Source organism: Tinamus guttatus, unplaced genomic scaffold (assembly GCF_059628265.1).
Source record: "Tinamus guttatus ecotype Peru unplaced genomic scaffold, ASM5962826v1 Tinamus_guttatus_pri_ptg000180l, whole genome shotgun sequence".
In the NCBI taxonomy this organism is placed as follows: domain Eukaryota; kingdom Metazoa; phylum Chordata; class Aves; order Tinamiformes; family Tinamidae; genus Tinamus; species Tinamus guttatus.
Genome location: NW_028288714.1, coordinates 1988115 through 2006234, shown reverse-complemented (window position 1 = coordinate 2006234; position 18120 = coordinate 1988115). Strand labels below are relative to the sequence as shown.

The 18120-nt window shown below is 37.4% G+C and overlaps 1 protein-coding gene across 1 annotated transcript in view; it reads left to right on the top strand.

Moving 5' to 3' along the window:
* The first annotated feature begins 313 nt into the window (after nucleotides 1-313).
* The window catches only part of DZIP1 (DAZ interacting zinc finger protein 1), a 32557-nt gene continuing 14750 nt past the window's right edge, over nucleotides 314-18120 (top strand). Inside the window, exons 1-10 of the mRNA XM_088523346.1 lie at nucleotides 314-331; nucleotides 400-906; nucleotides 4615-4699; nucleotides 5426-5550; nucleotides 10355-10516; nucleotides 10901-11038; nucleotides 11819-11881; nucleotides 13173-13313; nucleotides 14872-14920; nucleotides 15979-16035. Coding sequence (XP_088379472.1) covers nucleotides 314-331; nucleotides 400-906; nucleotides 4615-4699; nucleotides 5426-5550; nucleotides 10355-10516; nucleotides 10901-11038; nucleotides 11819-11881; nucleotides 13173-13313; nucleotides 14872-14920; nucleotides 15979-16035 — 1345 coding nt within the window. The remainder of the gene's footprint in view (nucleotides 332-399; nucleotides 907-4614; nucleotides 4700-5425; nucleotides 5551-10354; nucleotides 10517-10900; nucleotides 11039-11818; nucleotides 11882-13172; nucleotides 13314-14871; nucleotides 14921-15978; nucleotides 16036-18120) is intronic.

The window sequence follows — 18120 nt, the reverse complement described above, 5'->3', positions numbered from 1 at the left end:
TGGTCCCGAGCGCAGGGCCGTTCCAAGGGGAGAGCTGGGGTCGTTAGGACGCGCATGGGCCCGTGCCTGGCCACAGGCATGGGCTGGGAGCGAGGCGCATCCAGGAGGACGTGCAGAGCCCCCCAGCACCGTGCCAAGGGCTGGGGGAGACGAGGACAAGCGCAGCAAGGGTAGGGGAGAGGGTTCCTCATGGGTGCCAGCAGTGCCTGCAGTGTTCTTCCCGCAGGGATGGCTGGGACGGAGCTGCCATAGCAACACGGAGGACGCGGGAGCTCGGGAGGCAGTGGCAGCCCCGCGCGGCGCCTGGCCAGCCATGGTAAGCACAGGCACGGTAAGCGGCGCCGTGCTGGGTCCTGCCAGGTCCTGTCTGAGCAGTGGCTTCTCGGCTTCTCTCCTCAGCCCTTCACTGAGCGCGCCTACTACCCGGCGGCGGCGGCAGCAACGGCGGCGACAGGAGCGGCTCCGGCGCCCTTCCCCGCCTTCCAGTTCCGTGCGCGCCACGAGAGCCCCGAGTGGCGCCGCCTGAGCGCCGTGGACGTGGGCCGCGTGTGCCGCGAGGGCGATGTGGCCACGCTGCAGGAGCACCTGGGCCACGTGACGTTCTGCAGCGCTGAGCGGGAGCGCTGCCCGCACTGCCAGGGCCCGGCCGACCCGCTGCTGCTCAAGCTGCTGCGCCTGGCCCAGCTGTGCACCGAGTACCTGCTGCACTCGCAGGAGTACCTCAGCGCCCAGCTCAGCAGCCTCGAGGAGGCCCTGCAGGCAGCGCACGCGCAGCGTGACCAGCTGCGCCAGGAGCTGGCCCGCGGCTCGCAGGAGATCAAGGCCCTCAAGGAGGAGTGCCGGCGGAGGAAGAAGATGATCAGCACCCAGCAGATGATGCTGGAGGCTCGGGCCAGCTACCACCAGGTGAGAACAGAGGTCACACGCATGCTGTGGCCTTACCAGCTCTGTGCCTGCTGGGGATGGTGGTCTGCTCATCATGGCTCATCATGGCCCCTCTTTTTGGTTCATGGTTGTGTCCTTGTGCTGCAGGGATGGGGGACATCCCAAAAAGGGGCTGCATCACCTGTGCGTGTCTTGTATCACCTCTGTGTTTCACAGGCTTTTGGATGCTACCTCACATTTTTCTGAGAATGCTATATCTGGTTTTACGGATCCTCTTTTTGCTAACCACTCCTCTGCAAATTCACTTTTGGTGTGTCTAACACGCCCCATATGTGCCTGCACATACCCAACCTGAGATAAACGCGTCGGTGCTTTCTGTTGCTATCTTTCCTCACCTGTCTACTGCATGGCTGGAAAACATATGCAGCAGGTAGAGCAGGACTGGTGACGAGCAGTGACCTGCCTAAGTGCCTGTGCTAGGATTGGCTTTCATACTGCATTTTTCCCAGACACCAAGTTTCTGCTTCTGTGCATGACTTTGGAGTGGCTTGGGTGTGCAGTGATGAGCAGCAGAGGGTGAACTCATCCATCGTGCCCCCACTGGTCTGTCCTCATACACCTTGCCTGAGAGGCTAAGTGCGCCGGTGTCTGGACATCTCATGCCATGGTTCTCTGGTTAGGGGTGTTTCTTGCTTTTGTTTTGATTTGATCTGGACACAATAGTTTGATTTAGATATTTATTACCTTCAAATGCCTGAAATCTGCAAAGTGTGGACTGCACACAGTCTTGACACAGTACTTCAGGTCAGCCTTGTGTCTTTGTGTCTGCAAGCTGAAAGTCATGGTTTTGTTTGGCTGGTTTGGGTCATTCCTGAGACACTCGGTAAGCGAGCTCAGGGAGTGATGCTGAATAATTGCTGAAAAAATCTACAGTGGTTCAGGGTTCTGCATCTGAATGCAAGAGTTAAATTAAACTCTTTCTAGGATTTGTAAATACGGGTCAGCAGTGTGTTCAGTGAGCAATAATCTTACATTATTATCTAAGCCTTGGTTATCTGCTGACCTGCAGTGCCTGATAATAGGAGTTTTGCTGGTGCTGCTGAGAGAATATTTCAGGTTCCCTTAGTGTCTTGGCTGTTTAGCAAACAAGTTCATAAATAGTTATTTGCATTTTTTTTAGTAGATATGCACTGTATTTATAGTGACAGTTGCAGTAACCATGTTTTGGGGTTCAAGTTTATTGTCTTTAATCCACCACCAGTGAAAACGCAAACGATAAAATACTACCATAAAATATCATAAACTTAAAACTCTTTTGCTCTATACCTTCATCTTAATAATTAAGCTTTTAGTTTTAAATACTATTTTTTTCACTTTTTGGTACCTTGTACCTCTGTGAGTATCGTGTATGTGCCCATAGGTGCATCTTGCATCTAACACTGAAAAGTAGTTGCAAGAAGAATGTCATGTGATTTAAAACCTAGATGTTCCCAGTGTTCATCCCCTCTCCTGCAGTAAAAGCTTTCTTCTGCTACCAGCAAGTCAAACTGACACAAAGTTTGTGCATGAATGGATAGCATTATTTCACAGCCAATTTCATTCCATAAATCATGTGCAATCTGTTACACTACAGCTTCCCTTCTGGTTCTTTGCTACGTGCTATATTTCTTAGCTTCTGTTTTATGTTAGTACTTTCTTGCATTTATCCAACAAAATCTGTCTCAATAATTCATATTTTTTGATGTTTGTTGTAAGGTATTTATATTTAATAGCCTACTTGCTATCAGTAGTGGCGTTTTAAATATTAGTTGGCGTCTGGGAATTCAATTATAATGACATGATCTTGAATCTGCTAAATCAGTTTTTAAGCATCTTTGCACTGATATCATGATGAGATGAACGGACTCAACTGAGTAGTGGTGTCTTACTAACATATTGATCTGAAAAAAAGTCTGAGAGATGGGGAGTGAGCTGCCCTGCCTGACTTAAGAAAATCAGGAGCTTCGCAGTCAGGTTGAGGTTCTTCAATACTTAGCTGTTTTTAATATTCTGTAAATGAGTGGAATGTACTCTCAAGATGAACTGAAAACCTTTTGTATAGGGATAGGATCCAGATTTCACTTAAAATATGACAGTTTCTTCTTTGCAACCGTATATACCATTAAAATGCAGGAGAAGCAATACGGAACACATACATTTTTTCTAGTATTTTTGTTTGAAATTAAGTTTGCCGTAAAGGAACTTGGTAAAGCAACTGAAGCATCTTCCTGGAAGTTCCTTCATTTGTGTTACACCTTGTTAGGTTTTGAATCTTAATAACATACAAATTCAGCTTTTTTTTTTTTTTAAATCCGATTCCCTTTATGGATGTCTGGGAAGGCAGTGATGCAAGAACAGTCTGGGAACAGACGTTCTTCAAATTAAATACAGATTTTCAGTATAAAATAGAAAAAGGCAATTTGGACCTGTGAGAAGAGTACAAAGTGAAAAGAAACTTTTACCTCTTTTCTGTTAAAAACAAAAAGCCTTAGTAGTGTGGTTTTAATTTCTAACCATTTTATTAACAGAAAAATAAAAAGAAATGAAGACAGGAGGTGGAGAAAATTTGGAAAGAGAGAAAAAAGTGGATATCTGAGCAGATATTAGAAATTTCATCTTGCATGATATCTGCTGCAGTTTATGTGTCCCCTCATAAGTCTAATAGAATTTAGTGGAGGATTAGGAGTATTAAAGACATTGCTTGACTTGGTCATCTGTAAATATTCCTGGTAGAAGCATTTGTAGTGGAATAGAAACATACTAACTAGGGGTAATAAAATTACATTAAGAAATAAAAAATGACATGAGATATTAGGGAAGGGCTTCTAGATAGTAAGTTTTATTAACAAATTTTTTTTTCAGAAAAAGTGGAAGTAATTTATAAAAAAAATCCATATTGATGCATCAGTAAAACAGCCTGTGGCTTTCGCTAGTGGCCTATTAGGTGTTTTCTGTCTCTAAGTTTGTTCTACTATAGGTCAGTCATTTTCCTGTTCCCCAGAACAACCTAATTAAATGTAGACTTTCTGACTTGTTTAGCCATCACCAAGTAACGTGTTCGAGGAAGAAGGAAAAGTCTGGTGATACTACTCTACAGAGGGAAAATATTCATGTTATTTTTTCTGTCTTTTTAACTCCTAATTATGACATAATTTTTCTTCAAATTTAAATTTTGTTTTAAACTATTACAGCAAACATGAACTCAAATGGAGTTGTAATTTTAAAATCTGAGTAAATAATAGGATTGGTAATTAAAATAGCTTTATGCTTTAGAAGGTGGCTGTTGAATATGGAACTAATGGGCACATGCATCTTAATTTTTGCATATTTTCCTCCATCTGCCTGTATGCATCTCGTCTCTATTTTATATCTGAATTTGAACTTGCCAGGTCACAGTCTTTTATGTTCAAAGCTTGTACAGTGACTAGCGCAATGGGATTCCTGTCTGTGACCATGACAGACAAGCATTAAATATCACAAATATTTTAATAATTTTAATGGGAATCTGGCACTGCGAGGATTCTAGTCATCATTCTTTTGAAACAGAATTTATTAAATTTGCCTATTTATGACATTGTCTGGACAAAATATCATAACTTGTTAAAAACGTTAACTGCTGTGCTTAGGAAACACAAAAATTGCTAACAATAAACTTAGTAAAAGTAATAAATGTTACCTCTTTTTTTTTAGTGCCAATTTTGTGAGAAGGCTTTTATGAACTATTCATTTTTGCAAAGTCACATGCAGAGGCGTCATCCAGAAGAATCTCAAATTGGTATGTGCTTTAATATTATCAATAAAATTAATATAATAGTATAGAAATGTGTAAATATGTTGAGGTCTGGTGCACCTGTGCAAAAAAAGATAACAAAACTACTTAAACTAATTACTGGATTAACTTATTCCAAAACAGTATTTGGCTTTGTACTCAGATTCCCAAATGACAAGCAGCCCAGTAAATCCTTGGTAAGCTGTTAAAATTTTTCAAGATTAAAAATGGTTGCAAAATTTGCATATCTTTAAACTGTGTATTTTGCTGTGGTACTCCTCATGAAACAGAAAGTCTAACTTACTACAAATAAATGAGAAGCTGAATTCCAAATAGATTCTCTACAAAAAATGGTTAGAAAAAGTTAAACTAGATGTTACTAGCACCATATGATTGAGATTCATTTTATCCTTCATCTGTCTTTCTCGAACCTGTATTAAAATTAGGTGATACTTTGCCCAATGCTTGCCTGATACTTTTCCTTCTAAATATTTCATAAACTATTTGAGAAGTCACTAATGCTGTTATTTTTCATTCTTTAAGAATAAAGTTAGCAGTCCAGTCCAACCTATTTAAAACCTTCTGTGGCAAGTCATGTGGCAGGGGAAATGGTGCATGAGAGTCACACTTGATGTTATTGAAACACTCTAGAAAAGCATTTGCAATAAGTATCATGTTTTCAAAAGTTACAACAAGCTTTTTTTTAAAAAAATCTTTATTTCTTTTGAACAGAACAGAAGAAGAGTGCAAAGACAGACAAATTGCAGGAAGAGATCAATAAACTGAAGGAGCAGCTAGAGTTCACCAAATCCCAGTTAGAGGCTGAACAACATGCTAATATGGTTAAGTTTTCTAAGGTAATATGTATGAAATAACGTGAACCTCTCGAAATAACTAGTAGTTTGGACTGCATGTTGCTCATTTGGTAACTAGAAGGGAATGAAAAGGTATCTACAACTGGCCAACTTAGCAGCAGTGTTGGTTGGACATTACAGTATAGCCACCCCCGTTGTTTTAAACATCCCTTTTCTCCTTATTTTGATTATAGGCATATTTTAAATGACTGCTAAAGGCAACAGTTCTGTTTGTTAGCATTTGCCGGTTTGTAAGATAAGCGTAAGCACTTGGTTAAGCAGCTAGGATTGGCCTTTAGTAAGAGAGACATGCAGCAGTTCCAGGAAAGGATATTGAGAAGAAACAGACAAATTATATAGAATTTAGAATTGGAATGGCCACCGAATCAGAGCAGAAAGTAGTCTTAGCCGTTACTGAAAGAATAAAAAATTAATAAAATAGTTTACAGCAGTGGTGATGGATTTGTAATCACATGCAAAGGTTTTATTTACGATGGTGTTAAAACTTGTGATAGTGCTTACTGACTAGGAGAGAGGAAAGAGAAAGAATCCATGAGCTACTTGTTTAAGTTCTTTTACAGCTTGATATTTCCAGATTGTCTCACAATTTTCATTTTTATTTAAGCAAATACAGTCAGGTCTTTTGCTATTACAGCAGAGGTGGAAAACCTCTGTAAGTGGAGAAGAAATTTATTATTCACTTTGAGCAGCAAATTTTGACATAAAAGACAGCATATGTTAATAGTTGAGTTAAAGACCAGTTTTGATACTGCAGTTTGCTCCTTCATAGTCCTGTATCATACTCAAAAGTAGTGTTATATTGATGTAACTATAACCCATTAAAACCTTCTTTTAATAGATCATCCAATGTTCAGAGCTTTTAAATTACTTTTCTTGTCTAGCTTGTATAGCTATACAATATAGCTATATAGCTTTTCTTGTATAGCTTGAGGATCCTCAAATATAATACTGAGCATTAGGTTTGAAAAGAGACATAAAATTTTGAATTTAACAAGAATAAGACAATTGCTTTGACTAATTATTTTCTTTTTTATTTCCAGAGGAAATAAAAAAGCATTATTCTTTAAAACACGCAGTGTTTCCCTTCCTGAACACAGTTTCAGTCTCTCTCCTTCATTTCTTTAGTCATCCTCTTTCTCTTCTCTCAGAGTATTTTACATTTAGTCTATTTATTTTATAAATTGTAATTGATTTTATAAATTGTGTTATATCTTTTTTTTGACTTCTTCCTATCCCTTCCAAATGTAATTCTGTAGACCACGGCCATTACATTTTTCCAACTTCTGTTGAAAATCTAATTTGAACACCACACTCACATTCAAGATGCCCTGCAAAGCCACCAGAAGAAAGAGGAGCTGCCAGCTCTGAAACCAGCAAACAACCAAATAAGCAACCTTATTTCCCATAGAAGAATCAACAGCAAAAGTGCCAGTGACTGCTAAAACAGCACAGCCACCTGTTTGCAAGAGACAGTCCTCTCCAGCGAGACAGCAGTCACTGACAGCCACAGCCACAGGTTGTCCCCTACTGTCACTCACAGTGTCTGAGCATGCCGGGACCCTGCAGAGCTTCCTGTTCTTCCCCTATTTCTAGCAATGTAGTGAAGCAAGTACAGAAGATGCTTCGATGTCCATGCAGTTTAGATGTAGGTGTTATTGGTGCTTGCTTATGCTATCAGATACATCTAGGAGCTCTAAGCCTTGTGGGCTATTGGGCTTGGTTCCTTGTGCTGACTTCGTGAATTCTGTCAGGATCTATGAAAATGCATCTTTAAGATGTTTAGGTTGGTCTATAAGTGTATCTGGAACTCACACTTTAAATAGACATTATAAAATATTCTGATTAAAGTAGCTTTGAATCACTTTATTTGATAGAATGAGGAATTTCCTTTACTGGAAGAAAATATAGACTGATGCCCAACTTTTAGCATGTGTCAGTTGCCAACTTTTTCTCTGCACTAAAGCGGGTCGGTGAAGACAGGTAGAAATGAGACAGGGCCTTAGCTTTATTTAAAAGTATTTCAGTGAAGAACTGCATGAGGGAGCTAGAGCTCTTTTTTCTCTCTTATTGAAAATTCAGATAGAAACATTATTTCTGGAAGTTGAAGAGTTCATCTCAAGTTGCCAAAGGAAGACTCAGCATATTGAGCACGAACTTACATGGGCAACTGCTGGATAACCGTACTCATCCCTTCTGTACCTCACTTTTCAGAGACAGATCTCCAACCACATTTCTCCCACACCCTAAGCACTGCTCTTCTCATGGTACAGAATCCAGGGTGTTTGTAACAGCGCAGCATGGATTTTGGCTGCCTTAGGAGCCTCTTCTGAAGCCAGATGTCTTAGCTGAGACTTGTGATGCCGCAACTACTAGCTTCAGCATTACACAACGAGAGACTTTTGAAGCGCCTGTGGTGTTTTCCATGATGTAGGGGAAGATAGGAATTTGAAGTGCAACTAGTTGAGGCTTGTCTGCTCTTACTGACATACACTGACATACATTCTTTTGTTCAGGAGAAAATGGAGAAAGTGTTTCCCCTATTTTTGAGAAGTTCCACTATGGAGAAGATTCAGATGGAAACTGTACTGCTTCTGGCTCTTCGTCCCTTCTCCTTTGAACTGGAAGGACACTGAAGATCCTGTGCTTGTTAAGTGACCAGATGCTAGAATGATTGCTTTTTATAGATAGCAGGAAAACAAATTCAGAGTGAATGCCTTGAAAGAAAGGAGCCAGGGTTGCCAAAAATGTGTATGTTTTCTGGGCAGTGAAAATACAGATTTTTGTCCGATAAAGGGTTAAAGGCAGAGAAGGAGTGGACAGCTGTGCTTGAGAGGAATCCCTTATACAGCTACCATGTTGTAGCATGGGAGCATGCCTGGCCTTGCTCCCCTTTTGCCTCTTGCTGTTTTCCCTGTTTTTCTAGTATATGGAAATAAACATGGACTCAAAACTTGAACAAAAATTGTCCTTCTTATAATATAAGAAGAAACAGTATTTAAAGGAAAAATATTTTTATAACAATAGGCAGTAAAGAGGAAAAGCTAGATTGGTGTGCACTGCTGGAAAACTGAAATGGATTTAGAGAAATCTCTGTTTTACATTAGCCTTTAACAATTGATTGTTACATACACCAGAAGGATATTCTAGTATCTATACCTGATAAGCTATTTTGGGGACTCTTAAGTAGGCCATGAATCACAAACAGGAAATGACTAAGGTAGGCTCATAGCAGAGGTAGTCATTCTGCTTACAGGTTTGCTATTTTTGTCCATTTGGAACTGAATTCCATATCCAGAAGTTATGATTTTTTCCTCAAATATAATCCAAATATGAAAAGAGAGGCTTTTATTCGGCATCCCTTACATTGTTGAACTTTTTATCCGCTCAGCTCCTTTTATTCCTTTAGCTCTGTATTCTGTATAATGCAGAATTCTGTCGTGAAGGTACAAAAATATATTCCATAAATTGGCTGAGACTGAGTTCTAAAGAACAAGATAGGTTCCGAGGCCTGGGAGACGACAGGATTAGCTCAACCTCTGTTTCCTAATAGATTTCCTGAGAGGGTTCTCTGATTAATTCAGGAATCTATTCAAGAACAGATATGTTCACCATATTCATACACAACTTGGTCAAGAGAGCAAGCAGTGAGGCAGCAGAGTTTGCTGATCATACTAAGTCATTCAAACTTCTAGGAAGAAAGGCCAGTTATTCAGAACCACAGAAGGACTTTACAAAAATGGGTGACTGAGTAATGGATGTTAAAGGAAATTTAACAGCTAAAATAGGATAAGTGCTTATGGAAGAAAAACAATCTGATCTTCATCTCTGACATGATGGGGTCCTGAGCTGAGCCTCATTATCAAGGACAAGATCTTAATATTATGATAGATGGTTTCATGGAAATATCAGTCTAGTGCTTAGTAGCGATCAGAAAAGGAAAGCCAAGATAAATAGTTAAGAAAAATACATGATTTAACCACAGCTTAAATACTGTGTGTGAGTCTGGTCTCTTCAGCTGTATCTAAAAGGATATAACAGTGAAAAAAAGAAAAATCAAAGAAGAACTGCAAGGATGATCAAATCCAGGAACAGCTTTTATATTTAGTATGGCTGAGTAGGCTAAGAGTTGTCAGCCTCAGAAAGAGACATCAGCTTGGTCTTGGTGGGGAATATTGATGTCTACAAAGTTGCAAGTTACACAGTAAGTATCAGTTTTTCAAAAGATGTTCAAAATTGTTAAATCCAAAAGTAATTGGTACTCCAGAAAACTTTTAGTAGATCTGTGGAGCTCGTTGGATAAAGATATTTTTTGGTTGATAAGAGTTGACACAGCCTTGAGGGGAGACTGAAAAAGCACATGAGGAGAAATCTGTTGAAAGTTACTAAGTTTACAGAACCGCATCTGGCTTAAGAAGTCCTTTGAGCTGAAAACAGTTGGCAGATGGAAGACTCCTAAGAACATTCCTTATCTACTGACAGCCTCTCTGGGAAGCAGGATACTGAACTAGGTGGACCTTTGATATAACCAATTAAAGTCATTCTTGTGTTCTTAAGTAATGAAAAATAACGAACTTTCGAAACTTCCTGAGGCTTACTTGCTTTGCCAGCAAAATGTTAGTTTGTATAGTTTGTTACTCCAGATTTTTTCAGAAACTATATTTTTTATGTTTTTGATGCCATAGTGTTGCCCGTTGAAAGTGACTTTGCCACACATGGTTTGACAACTTGGGTGCTTAGTATTGTGTATGGGGAAAAAATACAAATAATGCTTTTAAAATAATTTCAGGAATGTGAACAGCAAAAATCAAAAGAGGAAGAAATTCTACAATCATTTCATAAATGGAAAGAGGAGGAAAAAGAGAAATTAGCTGATGAAATAGAAAAAGTAAAAGAAATGTTTATGAAAGAGCTTAAAGAGTTATCTTCAAGAAATTCAACGTTAGAAGATGTAAGTGGTTTATTTTTCCACAATTTAAGGCATAAATATCTTATGATAGAAAGTAGTAAGCTTGAGATGTTTGAAACATGATGTAGTCATCTGAAAGGCCTTAGGAAATTTTTAAAATACGATTGAATTGTATCCCTGTATTCTGGTGTTTTATTCACATAATTGCAGTATTTTGGTTGAAGGCGTTAAGGTATCAGAGGGGTTGTTAGTATTTTCTCACTCTTCAATCCTTCTTATGTGAGGAAGTTACTAATAATGCTGATGTCCATATGTGGGATGCAAGTCTTCGCAGTTACCTTTAAGTAAATTTCATATTAAATAAGTTTCGTTTAAAAAAATCCGTGTATGTATTCTGGCCTTAAATTCCCTTTCCATTCCTTTTAGCAACTGTTAGTACTACAGAAGTCCAATATGCAACTTAAATCCAACTTGGGGACGTTAAAAGACAGCCAAGAATTTATAGAAGAGAAACCCCAGAATCCTCAGGATTATCACAATGTGGTTAAACTTCTTGAAAAACAGGTAACATAGTAACTTAAAGTATTACCTCTGAGAAATTGCTGGATATTTTTTTAATTTTTACATGTATAAATAGGATTTTGAATTAATTAGTAAAATTCTTGCCCTTCTATCTAAAATAGCTAGATTTTAAAATTGACTACTATTTGGTACAATCTAAAAAATGAAGGACTTTTTATTTATTGCTTCTTTATTTTTTGCTTTATAACCGATTGACATTTATTCATTAATATTCCCTTTATTCTTTTTTATTAAAATTATCTAGCCATACCAAATACGCTGTGGTTGTAGTTCGGTGCCCAAAGACTCCAGTAGCCCATTTATGTTTGTTGATCTAAGAGCCTGCTTTAGAGAAATAACAGTAAAACTGGATTTTTCCATTTTCTATGATGTCAAAAACATAAAGAAGCTTTCAGGCAAGATTTCCCAACCTGTGGCTTTTAAACTATACAAAGCTATTGAGCTACTGGAACTCTCAGATGCTGATGCTAGTGCAAATTTGCTGGCCAGTAAGTCCTGTGTGTCAAAATACTTAGATATTTCTCGATTTCAGTCAGTACATACACAAATCAAGGCCTTTTATAAACAGATGCAGACTATTTGGTAGCAACTTGCATATATGAAACATGGTGATAACTGTTCTAGGTCTTAAATATGGAGTTACTCAGTTTTCATGTCATTGATAACCTTTTCAGTGCATATGTTTTATTTATAAAAATAAAACTATTGAAGTAAACATTACCATGTAATTAGCAAGAATTAGCATTGGTTTCCTTTATACAGGAAGGTAAATGGGCATCTAGAATACAAGCCCTTCATCAGGAACATGAGACAGAAAAGAGTCTGGTAAGTTGCACAGCAAACCACTCATACAACAAGGAGATATGTTCCTATTTGCTTACTCTTGCGGTAGTTCTTGATGTTTTATAGTGTTATCGGTTAGATTAGAAAGCCTAGACCCAAGAGTTTTGTAATTGTGTCCTCTTAGATGTATTTGTTATCTTTGTATTTCTGTTATTCAGTGACCAGAACTGATATGGAATTTATCAGTTAAGAATCTGACGATCACCTGAAACTATGTCTGTGTTTTGAAGAGCTTACAACTGTACCATTCCATGAGCACTACTTTATACAGTGTTTTCTGTTATGTGGATAGGTCACAATCACAATGGCAATACACAGCTTTCATCTACCCTATACCTTTGGTTACTGCAGGCCTATGGCTTGTGTCTCTATCTTTTTTTCTCTTTTCATTCAATTATCTGTTTCTTTATTTTATTTTATTTTATTTTATTTTATTTTATTTTATTTTATTTTATTTTATTTTATTTTATTTTATTTTATTTTTCCGCAGCTGTCTAACTCGGAATCTGTTGAGCTTTTTCAGGAAAAGGCACCATAGCATTTTATTGTTCATCTGTTTATATATTTTACTATACAAAGTTTTATTCCCCCCCTTTTTATATACGTTTACATTTCTTTTTAATGTCCTTCCTACTTTTTTTCTGTTGCCTTCTTTCCTTTCATTTTCCTTCATCTGCGTGACCATGTGAAAACTGAGCAGGTCATAGTGGTCTGGCCAATACTTCTCTGGCAAGAGAGCAGTGGGGAAGAACCATGAAACAGTGCCCCAAAAGATGTAGTTAATGATACAACCACGTACAGTGCAAGCATAGAATAAGAGGGAGTAACGTAAGTATTAGTTTTGAGATGATGCACTTAAAATATTGTTCCTCTTCTGTATTTAGAGCTAATATGTTAGGGTTAGTGTGCAAATTCACATCTTGCTTCCTTGAGATGCCACTGTTTGACGCCGTTCATAACTAAAACACTTTATACAGTCATAGGCTTTTTCCTGAATCTTATTTTTAGGTAACTTCATCAATGTGTTTTTATATCCTTTCCTTGGTGCTGAGATTTAGGTAGTTCTCCTTGCGTAAATAAAAAATTATTTGGGCAGCTGTTTTGTAATATATGCACGTTCCAGTGGAATCACATGTAACCTTGCATCCCTGGTGGAAAAAAAAAAGCCTTTAAAGAAGTATTTAAACATGACTCTTGTTTGTTTAAACCCAGTAGTATTGAAATAATTGTATATGAGTAATATTGATTTACTTTTCTACTCTTTGTTCGCTAGCTGCTGTCACAGATTGAGAAGCTTAAATCATCAGTGAGAGAAGACTTGAATAAAAGCAACACTTTTTACAAGAGAAGGATAGAAGAGTTGGGGCAGAGGCTTCAGGAACAGAATGATCTAATTATTACTCAGAAGAAACAGGTCTGTTTTGTGAAGCATTCGAGGGTTCAGGGAGCATCTGATTCTATAGGACCCATAGAAACACTTTCCTAACCTTGGGTCACTGATTTATCTCCAGTTACATGGGGAATATTCCGATTGGTAAGAATGTTACAGGAGTATTTTGGTTACATTTCTGAAATGATGGTGAAAAATTTGAAAGGATCTGGAAAGAGACATAGGAGTTAAAGCATGATTTAGAGTGAAATATTTAACAAACAAAATGTTTTTAGCAAGTTTAACGGAAGTTGAGAAATTAATATGTCACAGTTTCCAGAGACAGGATTTAATTTCTCATAAAATGATTATAGTGAGATCTAGTGAATCTACATATAGTGAAACTACATGATTCACACTAGAAATAAAGTATATTTTTATAACTGTGAGACTAATTAATGAAATCATTTCTTTGAAAATGTTTTGATTTTTCTTAATATACCTTTATTCAAACAATGATTCTTTTGTGGTGGTAACTGGGTAAAGATCTATTTCCTTTGTTAGTCTGGAGTTTAGACTGTGCCACCATTAAGCTGCCCTCCATTTGTTCCTGTATTTTACATGTTTTTATGATATTAGTGATAAGCATGTACATGAGTATTTACAGATTTGGAAAGACAATGGCTTTTCAGATGCCTCCATCTGAGCAAATTTGATAGCTGTTCAGTGAAGGTGCAATAGAGGAGGACTTCTTAGTCCTAAGCAAATTACCTGAAGTGACCCTTTGAGGAAAAAAGTAGTAATACCACAGTTGTAAAATAAGTTCAGGGGAATCCAAGTTTGCTTTTTATGAAGTGTAATTATTTCACAGAGAAGATCTGCATTCTCAATATTCTAAAACTAGAAGAGCTTGAGAAATAGCTGGCACTTTTGTAGAATCCAAACTTGACAGGCCATGAATTGAGGCTCTGCTGCCTGTGTCTGAAGTGTTGAACAGGGAGGCCAGGGTCTAGTATCTTGCAGCAGCAGTAGGTGGTACTGACTGTGTGTCTGTGCTGTTTGGGGTTAGCTTCTGGGCTCGCCAGTTTCCTCTTTTCTTTGGACTGAATTACAATCCGTTTGCTTTCTCTAGGCTCTCTAGGCTGTGTGTTCAGCACATAGTTGGAGTAGCAAAGAACTGTAGAGAGACAGGAGAACTGTTCATGCAGCTAAAATCCATTGTGTGCTTTAATGTTTTCCTGGAGTGGCACTAATTTGCAAAACTGAACATGAACTGCTGAATCAGAAGGTATTGGAGCTGTAAGTGTGAAAATGGCCTGTAAGGCTACGCTGTTTTCACTTCAAAGTTTGTGTTATCAATGGTGTACACAGCATGAAGTCATCCAAGGTAGCAAGCAGAGTAAGTCCTAAGCATTCATTAAGCATGAATGTATGAACTATGCATTAGGTAGATGAATAAAGAAAGAGAATAACAGTGTATCCCCACATCATTAACATGAGTTTCTGCCATGCATCACTACTGAAAGGAGGTATTTTACATTAATTATGTATTTCTAGTATCGCTAGTTTCTAACTGTTCATGTTCCTGGCTTTTTTCGTTTAGATAAAAGAATTGTCCACAAGGTCAGCTGCAAGTATTAAACCATATGATGGTAAGTGCAAACTGTAAGAAAAAGCGATTTTGTTTCTCATCTGAAGAGTTCAGAGCGTTTTAGTTTATTAAAGAATATAGACGTACACTTTATTAATTAAATACTGAAATTCAATACTTGAAATTTATTTGTGTTTCTCGGAAAACCCAACTGTAATTCTGTGTTTCTACACCTTTGTACTGTTTTCCAAAGCTCATATTTTGTAGCTGTACAGTCTTGTGATGTGCAAAGTTGGTATACGTAGCAGTGAAGAGACATGAAATATGGTATCTGTATTTTGTGTGATATAAGCAACTTTTTGTTTTGCTTTGTAACATAGAAATTGATGAGCCTGTCCTGAAGCCGTAGGATTTGTAAAAGGGCAAATATTAAAAGCATAAACAGAATTGATTAATATATCAGTTAAGATACAGATTTTTAAGAAATTTAAGTATACCGATGATATACCGATGGTGATCTATCTCTGCTATGACTTTCACCATTTCAAAATTTCACCCAGTCCATTCATTTCCAAAATTTCCCTGAGTCCATTACAAATAGCTACGCCTCGTAATACTTGTGTTTCAGGATGCAGCCCTAGACAATAGGTTTGAGGTTGCAGTTGCTGTGCCTTGGAGTAGGTTTATTGCAACAGATGATGGCAGCAGGATTAAGATTAATTCCAGTTTGGAAACCATCTTGCCCTGTTAGCAGAGCATGGGCTCAACCTGAATCCAACAGCAGGACGTGGCTTGGTTTGGGGGTAACAGAATGGCTCTATGGCCACACTGGGCGCGGGCAAGTGTAAGCCCAGGGCATACAGGGGCATTTGCTCTTAGGTTCCAAACAAATGTTAGCAATGCAGAACTGATGTGATAATTCAGTCCAAGATTGCACTCTATATGTTATATAGGTAGGAGACTATTGGTTTATTTTTTCCTACTGAAATCAAAAAAATTGCATACTTCATGAATATGATTAAATGTTGTTATATTTATGAATCTGCATATGGTGGTGACTTTTTTAGAACATTCACTATAATACATTTACATTTGTTTTTTGTTTTCTTCCTCTTTTAGTGAACACTAATGTACAACCTTTTGTGGAATCTAGATCAAGTCTACCTGTGATGCATGGTAAGTTTTTGTGGTAGGTGCAGATTCGGTACCTGCATGACTAACACCCTGTCTTCTGAAATGTGCTACTTGCTGAATCAAAGCTGTAAGAGTAGTTACACTGAAAGAACAAAATGTGAATGGCTCTGCTGCATGTCTGCATTGAGAATTCCTAGGAAATAGTTGTGAAAAGGACACTGTGGAAAAGTGTGACACTGTTTGTATAAGAAAAGAAAGAGAAAATATTTTCAGAATATTTCCTAAGAGATGGAAACTATTGGAGCACTTAATGTTCAAAGAAACTAAAAGGGGAAATAAAACAATTTTTTTTAGAAAATAGGTTTATTTTGTGGTATCTGCATATACTGGAATGTGCATAGAGAAAAATGTGAAGATATTTGTTTATACTGCGTCTTGAAACTATATTTTTCACGTGTCGTCAAATATAAAGGAATAAAAATACAGCAGAAATAAGTAAAATAGACAGTCATCCCATCTAGACAGTTCTTCTAAAGTAGAACTGTGCTCACTTATAGATCACTATTTAGTTATTTAGCCTTACTACTATATTACATATAGTACTTACAACTATGTTATATATACCACTATAAATCATGTATAAATATGATTTATAATTATTTCTCTTAGCTCTACAACCTGACAAGGAGAGAGGAATATATTTTTTCTAAGACAAATTAACAGAATTTTTCTTTTTCAACAAATCCAGATTTTCTTAATTGACGTGCGAGGGGAAGAAGAATCCTTAGATAATTTGATCAGATCCTTAGATCATTTGATCAGGAATCAAAAACTGATGAAAGTGAATTTTAAAACATTAAATATGACAGTATTAAACTAAAGAAAATATCTTTTTATTTATTATGTTGTAAAATTATTTGAATAATATGGAGATTTCTTAATAGCCTATGTGACACAGTTATTTATTGACAGAAGCATAAGGGAAACTGTATAGAGATGAAAGGTTTCTGTGTAATGAAAAGTAATAATATATTACTAATGTTATTGATAATAGTACTTAAAATAGTCCTCTTATTTTTCATCCATACAGCTTTCATTGCACCAAGAAAGCAACGGTTCTTGTTAAGATAGTTCACAGCAAGTAGCTTAGCTATTGCTGTGAATTTAAAAATCTAGTTTTATGAAGAGATTTGCTTCTGAGTGGTCTCCATGCGAGATTTGTCAAGAACTACATTTTTAGTCCATCTCCTTTCATGTTTCTGTGAACATTAGAATTTTTGTTCTATGACTCTTTAAGTTATCACATTCATATTTTTGTTTCTCACTAGCATAGATGTGAAGTTTGTGGCAACTTAAGAAACTTCTGAGATAACATTCACTATCAATTTATTATGAAACAGTAGAAAAAGTATCTTCTTCTGATTCTTTTGCTGATGATTATTTTATTTATCTCTGCAGGTCTCTCTGTCCCCTTTCTTCCCTTCCTCATGGATTTTTTTTTTTTTTTGTGATTATCCTACCTAATTTCTGGATATAAAGGTTAGCAGAAATTCTAGTGCGTTTCCCCAGACTTTAGGATTCCTCAAGGGTCTGAGTTACAGGCTGAATTAAGATATCATGGCTGCATCTGATGCCATTATCAAAATGAAAGTGCCTGCTGGTGCCTTCCAAATAGAAGTTTATTTAGCAGGATACATCTGTGACATCAGAATATCTGTAGTTTTCCTATCAAAATGTTGCTGATTTCTTTAGATAACTAGTAAGGCCTGTCTCTGTGGAATGCCATCTTAGCATGACTTTTCTCTGAGTTTCTAAGCTAGCTGTTAAGTCTTATTTTCAACAATGACTTCAGTCTCATGAAAAGGCTACAGATGAATTATGTTTTCTTTTTTTTTAAATGGTCTTAGGCTCTTGTATCATCTTCAAAATGTTGACATTGCTCAATGTTTAATCTTTCTTAGGTGGTATTGGAGACAGCAGATAAAAGGCAAACATATTAGGGCAACACTGAAACATAAAACTTGGTTTTAAAACCTGTTGTGAACTTCAACCGAGCCATCATTAGGGACTTAACTGAAGCATCTGAGGAGAATCCAGTCATAACAATCTTCCAGGACAGCTAATGGA